At 51.3% G+C, this 8,647-nt stretch overlaps 1 protein-coding gene across 1 annotated transcript; it reads right to left on the reverse strand.

Annotated features, from left to right (window-relative positions):
- Nucleotides 1-5,171: 5,171 nt before the first annotated feature.
- On the reverse strand, nucleotides 5,172-7,020 carry ASPRV1 (aspartic peptidase retroviral like 1). The gene is given in 2 exon segments (XM_016161359.2): nucleotides 5,172-6,719; nucleotides 6,721-7,020. Coding segments are annotated over 2 exon segments (1,131 nt in total). The 5' UTR covers nucleotides 6,880-7,020; the 3' UTR covers nucleotides 5,172-5,747.
- Nucleotides 7,021-8,647: the final 1,627 nt, after the last annotated feature.

Consider the following 8,647-nt stretch of genomic DNA (forward strand, 5'->3'; position numbering starts at 1 on the left):
CCCCCTCACCCCCATCCCACAATTTACTGCTTAAGTCAAGATATACCATAGGTACTTACATTTATGTTAGAGGATTTTTTCTCCAAAAAAAAATTTAAATCTATGACACACTTTTTACTCGAGTGCACCTTAGAGCTAAAGAAATGCAAGATCAGCTATCCCTAGCCTTCCAGAGTTTCCTCAAAGGTCACACAGGATCCTCCACACCTGGCCCTCTGTTTTCCCACCTCCACAGTCACCCCATTGTCAACACCAGCCCTGCTGGTCCTTCCTCCCTTTCCTCTCTCTTTCTCTCCCACCTCTTCTTGGGAAAGATCCCTTATCTTTCAAGGCTCAGCTTAAAGATCTCTTCTGTGGAGCCCGTCCTGACCCCCACCATGTGATGCTCCCTGTGCACCTGCACAGATGGGAGGGGACACAGCCCAGGGCCTGGCTGCCTTCCCCTTCAGACTGTAAATCCCCAGAGGGTCGGGCCCACTTCACACACCTCCCAGGCAGGAAGCCACTCTAACCAGGGGCGCAGGGAGACAGAGCAGGGCAAGGCTGGCCCCAGGCAAGTCCCACAGGGAACACATGCCTTGGAGAATTCACTCCAGTTCAGGCTTGGGGAAGGCTGGCCCACACTATCTGAGCAGTCAGAACTCGAGAACTAATTTATGAACCCACAATGAGGGACAGAACAGCTGGGTGGAGCTGATGGTCAGAGTGGCCTGACCAGAATTTGCCCTCCTTGCAGCCCAGCCAGGAGAGCTGTGTTTATTACCGGGGATTGCTTGGCAACAGGAGACTCTGGATAGGACAGTGACTGATGGGACTGGAATGTGTGGTGGCGTCAGCTGACAGCTGCCTCAGTGTGTCCTCAGTGGATGAAGACCAGGTGGGCAGGCCAGGTCACCTCTCTGGGCCGTGGAGGCTGGCCACTCCCTTGGCATCACAAGAGGACTTGTAGCCTTTGCTCTCTGACTCCAGCTGCTCCCCTGATGGACACATTGTATCCTCAAGATAAACCAATACCTTCAGACTAGCACCTAAAAGCCTTAAGATGACTGCAGTCTGATTTCATAATTTATCTTTGTTTGTTGCCAAGGACAACCCACACCTGGCACTGAGTAGGTGATTAATAACTGGTTGCTTCTTGGTTGGTTTTTCATAGGCGTATGGGTTGGCAATTCTGAAATTACTTTCTGGGTATTCTAAGATTGAGCAAATAAGTAACCGGAAGCCAGGTTTCTCATTGTTGGAGAAAGAAGTTACAAATATAGAAAGGGGGAGGATTAGAATAAGCCCCATGGTGCTGGGCTGAAATAGGAGGTATCAGTAGGAACTCAAAATTTTAATATAGAGAGCAATAGATATAGAAACATAATACAGCTGTACTATACGTTTTTGTTGTAGCTAATTACTAAGAGGACCTAGGAATCATGACACTCTAGCAGCAATGAGTACACATAACACCCAGATCCCGTTTTCTGCATACCAGACTCCACCAAAAGGAACCAGGGCTCCTAGGAGAAATGGCTGATTCTAGGGCTGGCACAGGGAAGATACAAGATGAACCTGGAACATCTTGTGACAAAAAATAAGGGCTCAGGTTATGACCGGGACATGTCCCAAGAGGACAGGAGCCAGGTTGAAGAGGTTCCCGAGACCAAACCTAAAACAATTTTAGTATCAAAATAAACAATGATAGTAACAGAGTATAACCGATTGAATAAAATAAGAGTGTATAAGTCTACAATGATATCAATAACTAAATAGGAAGGAAAAGCGTTTAGCGTTTAGTGACGACTAATAAACATAGAAAGGTAGAATAAGATCGCCTTGGCGGGTAAGGATCATCAGTGGATCAGTGGGTGACAGCTTACTGAGAAACTGGTGATTTATATATGATATGTCATGTATACGATATTCCTCATAGTATCAGTCCAGAAGACAACCACTAATTACACAGAGAAAAACCGCTTCTAGTGGAAAAACCTGGCAGATGCCAATTTGACCAGTTGATTAAAGTTAACATCACCAGTAATGGAACAAATTGGCCTGATATGATGTACTGAGAACACACCACTTCTGGGTATTTCTGCCAGAAATGCATAACCTGAATCCGATCATAAGAAAACATCAGAGTTACCCAAATGTAGATTCACATTCTACAAAATAAGTGACCAGGTCTCTTTTTAAATGTCAAGGTCATGAAAGACAAAGACAGACTGAGGATTTGTTCAGATTAAAGGAGACGAAAGAGACACGATGACTGACTGCAACGTGTTGCTGAATTGCACCCTGGACCGGAAAACAATTATTTTCTTCGCTATAAAATTCTGCAGACTAAATAATAATAGTATTACACCAATGCTAATTTTCTGATTTTTATCATTGTATCGTGCTCATAAGTGAATTTCTTGTTTTTTAGGAAATAAACAAGTTAGGAATAAATGTATATTTGCGATTTTCAAACAGTTCATATACATATAGATACATATAAAGAGAATGAGAGTGAGAGTGAATAATGTTAATTGATAAAACATTAATATTTGGGGAAACTAGGTAAAACATACGAAAATTCTTTGTATTACTCTTGCAACTTTCCTGTAAGTCCACAGTTATTCAAAACAAAATATTAAAAATAAATGTTTGCTTGACAGAAGCATGAGGCAGTATCGAGCGCTGTTGGGGAAACCAGCAGGCATTGTGTGGTGGTCGTTATTAGAGACGAGGGGCCCTGTGGGGACCATGAGTTGCCCCGTAACTAGCAGGATCAGAATGTCCTAGGCCAGGGCTTTTCAGACATTCTTGCGCAGGAGAATCACCTGGAGATCTAGTTCAATGCAGATCCTAGCACAGGTCTGGGAAGGGATGAGATTCTGCATTTCTAACCAGCTCCCAGCTGATGGTCATGCTGCCATTTGGCTGCTCCAAGGATCACCCTTTGGGTCGCAACAGGGTAAATACGGCTGGGATTTAGGCCAGGGGTTCTCGAGCCCGGCTGCTCGTTAGGAACATGGGAAGAACCAGCTTTAATCGATCTTCCCAGGTGATTCTAACATGTAGCCAGGATTAGTTCTTTACATCAATGCCTGCCTCTGTCTCCTCCTTTTCGCAATCTCAAACTCAGACCCTAAATCTGCCATGGCTTTCAAACTGGATTCTTTGCTGCTACTGCTTCACTCCATCCTATGCCTAGAGGCCAGATATATCTTCCTGGTCCTCCACCATTCAAACACTTACACGCAAGTCAAGGGCAAGCTCCTCCCTCACTCAGGCATCAAGCCCTCTGCAATGTGGCCACGACCCACTCCCTGGCTGCTCTCCAGGGGTCCCCTCGATACTCTGCTCCCACGGAGAGCAGCTGTCACCATCCTGCAGCCCAGGTTCCACCTCCACACATTTGCTTTGGTAACGACCTCACACATATGCAACACCTGGCTTAAGCCTCACTTGGGTAAGTGAGACTTAGACTGAAGGTGCTCCAGGTAAGAACTACCACTTAGTTCCTTCCTCCATGGGGGACTGTGCTGCAAAAGTCATAGACTCCTCCTCTCATGGGGCCCACCCTGGGTGCTCACTTTCCTCCAGGAGATCGCTTGAGAGCCTGGTGGCTCCGAGCAGCTCTCCTCCCTCAGAATATGGGAGGAAAGGTCACCGCAGCTGAGACAGAGGTCATCCATTCTTTTTCGCCAGCCTGCCATACATAAAGGGCAGTGAAGGGACAACTGGGGTGCTGTCCTGGAATTCTAGCCTGGCACCCCATTCCCCGTTCCCCTACCTGCCTCCCCACTCACCCGCTCCTCACTCTCCCTCCTTCAGCCCAGTATGTGGCTAGGCGAAGAATCCCCAGGAAATAGATCATGGGGAGGTGCCACCTGTGTTGTCCCCTCAGAAAGGTTTGACCTAGGAGAGAAACACCTTTGGTTAGGGGCTGAAAACCAAATTTGAAAAGGGGAATGAAAGACTTGGGGGACACGAGGAGACCACCCCTTTCCCCAGTACTCCTACCTCGACTTGCTGGACCCACCTCTTCCCCAGGCCTCACTTTCCTGGGAAAAGACTTCCTCCTGACTTAGCTCCGCCTATTGCCCCACATTCCCTGGGGCTGATGAGCTAATCCCTGTGAAGATGTTAGGTTGCCCAGGGCTAGGGCTTCAGTAATCAGGAGGCTAAGCGGCTGGGCAGCTGCCTCAGTTCCCAGGAGAATCAGAGCTGGCATTCAAGGAGGGAGCAGCTTATCTTGGCACAGATCAGCTTAGAGACATCCAGGGGCAAGTCCCCAGAGGCTTCTTAGGACCAAGCCTCACGCCTGCCTTTGGCTCTCCGGCAGGCTGTTTGTTTCTTTCTCCGGAATGTACAGGTCGAAACGACCAGAAAAGGCTCATTCCACCATCATGAAGGGAAGGTGGCCCTTCCTACCTCCTATCGAAAGCTCTTAAAGGTTTGTACCCTCAGCGTCCCTTTTGGTTAGGGGTTTTCAGATTCTTGGCCCTGCTGAGTTCCAGAGAGAGAGAGAGGCAGGCACTTGGAAGCACATATGAGGTAGACTCTTTAAAGAGATAGGCACCCGTCCCCAGATCTGACACCGTCCCCCCACCCCATCCCGCCTCTCCAGTTTCAGGCTCATTTCCAGTCCCTTCAATCGGTCCCTGGCAGTGTCCCAGCTGCCCCTACTCCTCTGTGCTCCAGAACTCCCTTGGACTGGCCCGTGCAGGTCAACACATGTCCCCTGGCCTCGCTTTCTGCCTCCAAGCCCCGGCTCCCAGGCGGCTGGCTGTAAGAACCTATTTGCCAAGCAGGTACTTTCCCATTTATTTACAATACCCGTAAGTTTTCAATCCCCAATCAAGACATCTCACAAATAACTTTGGGGTTACTTCGGGGTGTGAGGGGCGGTTTGGATGCTAAAATATTGTAATTTGAAATGATTAGAGGAATTATGAGTAAATTAGAAATAATGGCAGGAATTATAGAGGCAATATAGTCAAAATATTTGAAATCGAGGCTGTTATGAAATCTGAGATACGCAGGCACTATATATATAACCTTCTGTACCTGGGCTAGTCACTCAGTAAGTATCGGAATCTTCCCTGTCTTTGACATTTACTCCGTCTTCTCCACCCTCTCACATCCATCCTATTCATCTCCAATCAACACATTACATGGTTTTGCTATGAGTCAATTTTTTATTGGTTTTGGAAGTAATGAATTATTGGCACAAAGCTCCATGGGTTTCAAAGCAAATGACAGAAGTAAACATACATGGTGCAGGTGGGAAGCCCCAACAGGGAAGAATCCCTAAGCAGCTGCGACCCTCAGCCAAGAGAGTTGGGTCTTGCTCGTGAGGACCCTGCAGCCAGCACTCAACGTTGATTCAGGCTGCATAGACCTGGAGGTGACTGAGTTGTGTCTTAAGGGATTAAAGAGGCCCCCTAATCCTCTCTCGAAGACAATCATTTCTAGCCTTCTTGCAACGTTCTTCCAGCCTTCGAGTCTGCCAGCGAGAGCAGCTTGACAAGCATGAGGACCCTCTCTCCCTCTAAGAAAGCCGGCCTGCCTTCCCTCTCCTGTGCCTTTTCAAATGGAAGCCTCCCTCACCAGGGGCAGATTAAGGTCCCTGCAGAGGGAGGAGGAGGAGGAGGGCAAGAGCTGGTTTTAGAGGCTGGGCCAAGCCCCTGACCCCCTCAGGACATATGCCTTTCCCCTCCACGTAGTGGGTCTTCTGCCAATTTGGGGGAGGGTAAGGAAATGGGGACTTTTCAATAGGAGAGCTGCTGCCCGCCCTCCTCCGGGCCCTCCTCCTCTATGAGCTCCAGGTCGAACTCATCTTCCAGGGACCCTCCAACAGGCAGAAGGCGGAACTTCTTCCCTTTCAGGGTGCAGGTGCGATGCTCGAAGTCCAGGACGGCGTTGTGGTCCTGGAGCACATCGGTACCAATGATGGCTTCTTCGGCGCTGGCATTGGCCACTAGGAACTCTGCCTTGAGCTTCAGTTTGCCCAGCGACACCACTGTATCCCAGACGCCCAGGATCTTCATTTCCGCCCCATTGGCCACTTTCACCACATTCTCAAAGGGCCTCAGGGTGTCCAAGTCACCATCAGTGACCTCCTCCCACAAGCTCGGGTGGACCACAGAGACCTGGGCCCCAGAGTCCACCAGGAACCTCACGGGCACTTTGCCAATTTTCCCTTTGAGATAGTAGCCCTTACCCATGCTGTTGGCAAAGACGATCTCCTTGGGCAAGTGGCTGTGGGCGGCCCCCGCCACCCCGAAGGCCTTCAGCAGGCTCTCTTTTACAGCTCCATAGTCCCCTTGGTCCTCGGGGCTGAGTCCACTGTAGACTTCCAGGGCGTTCCCCCGGAGAGATTCTTTCAGGAACCTTAGCTGGGTGATGTGGTCCCAATGGTTGAGGTCGTTGATGACCTCAAAGCGGTGCAGCCAGAGGTGGGGGGCTACATTGGCTCCGTCAAAAGGCTCTGGGATGAAGGCATGCTCCCGGCCGCCCTCCTGGCTCCTAGCTCCGCTCCCGGCCATCCTTCTGCTCTCCTCTGGAACCGCAGCGGCGACCCACGCCAAGTAGAGAACGCCACAGAGCACTGCAGGCGCAATCACGCTGGAGAGCAGGGCCTCTCGAAGCAGAGCGTTGCTTATGCACCCGGTCTGGGGCAGAGAGAAGGGACCAGGCGAGGGCTGGTTGTCTGACCAACCGCTGGGCGCAGAGGCGGACAGCTGCTGTTGCCTGCTCACTCTGCAGAGCCTTTTTGATGCCTATCCTGGGCCCCCAGGGCTCCCCATTCTCCTTTGTTCTGGAAGCTCCACCCCCTGATAGTCCCGCCCTCCTGCCAGCATCCTGCCCAACGAGCAGGATCAGTGCCTCACCCTTCTGCATCCATCCATGGGACTGCCACCGGCAAGCCCACGTTGCAAGAAAAGCCAGCCTCAGTCAGAGGGGACGAACTCAGGTACCCTCCCCAGCTTGTGCCCCAGAATAACAGATAAGGACACGGAGGATGTTATGACATCCTCGTGTTTGTCATCAACCAGAGGCTCATCAACCTCTGGACTGGGGAAGCCCTTTGCCCTCAGCCCCCTTAACCACTTCGAGTGGTTAAAGAAAGGAGCTTACATTTATTGCGCCCCTACTATGCGTGAGGCACAGGGTACGTGTTTCTCTTACCTTCTGAACCAAGTGTGGAATCCCATAAAAATCCCCAGAGGGGGAGACAGAGGAGGGTCCCAGAATCAAGAATGCACAGAAAAGTTTTTAAATGATAGACATACACACACAAGCATTTCTCATGAACTCGACTGCTACAGTAATTTTCCCTCATTGATCACACCTAATTCAGAGTCAACAACTTTCTGGGTTAGGCTCTCGTGCCCTCATTAAGGCCCTGAAGTGGGCTGCTGCGGATCTTGAACTGGGAGTGGACTCCGGATGCCGGCTCGGCTCCGGCTTCACCACTGGGCACTCCACGTGTGCGTCTCCTCCCCCTGCTGGCCCCCCTCACCTTCCAGGAACCTTCCGAGAGCACCTTCCCCAGGACCGCAGCCCCCTCTCTCCCACACGCACATCTGATCATTTAAGAAAAGAGCATCCAGGAAATTTCACTCCCTTTGGTTCTGAAAGGGGGAAATGTCTGCAGTGTTGGCGAAGCCAGAGGTGAGGTTCTGTTAGGCTTAGGGTGGAGGAGGCTGGGTGTGCGAACTCCTGCTGGGGCATGGGGATGCGAGGCTGCCCTGGGCTGCCCCACGGATGCCCAGAAGGCAGATCTGTGAGCCTAGGGCTGGAGCCCGACTTGGGCCTGTGTGGAGAAACTGGGGTGGTTGGCAGGGACCCACTTTTATGACTCCATACAAACGTCGCCCCAGCCGTGGAGCCTTCTACCCTACCCGCTCCTAGGCGAGCACGTGTTACGTGTGTTGTGCTGCTTTGTTCACCAGCCTCTCTCCTGCGATGAACCAGGGCATGACGCTCACGCATATCGGGCACGCGTGACTATCTCCAGCCCCTACAGAAACGTACTCTGAGGGAGGCAGGTGCTCTCTCCTGGGCACCAGGCCTGATTGAGCACTGTCACCAAACAGGTAAGATTAAGACAGGAGAAGAGCAAGAACCGGAAGCACACTTATGGCTCTGGGCTGTTTTTCCTGGGCTAAAGCCTGTTCCTCACTCACTCCCTATACCATGCATCGCTCAGTGCCTGGCTGAATCCCAGAGGACCCTGGCCCCGGTCCTCCCTCTGGACGGTCCAAAGTCCCCAGCCATGCCAAAGACCCTCAGTCCCTGCTGCCGTCTCAGCCCCTTCCACCTGACACTGTGAGCCAGCAGAGAGGCAGCTGGGTCAACACCTCTCACCACAGCTGCCAGGCTAAGGTGGGGCCATTGTGCCATTCCAGGAGCCCAGGGGAGGGGGAAATGGAGTCACTGGGAAGGTGTCAAGGACAGGTGGGTCTCCAAGAAGATTGCATAATAAAAATTCTGCACCCAGAGAACTGTCCCTGCCACCCGCAAGACCAGGAAGCCTCTTCTGCAAGTGGACTTCCGCGGATAGACTCCCGGCCCTGGGATGGGTGTTGTTCTGTGACCCAGCAACCTGACCTAGTGGCTTCCCGGCTCCCTGGTATTCATCACCCCACACACCTGGACCCTTCGA

This window comes from Rousettus aegyptiacus, unplaced genomic scaffold (assembly GCF_014176215.1).
Source record: "Rousettus aegyptiacus isolate mRouAeg1 unplaced genomic scaffold, mRouAeg1.p scaffold_m13_p_7, whole genome shotgun sequence".
NCBI lineage: Eukaryota > Metazoa > Chordata > Mammalia > Chiroptera > Pteropodidae > Rousettus > Rousettus aegyptiacus.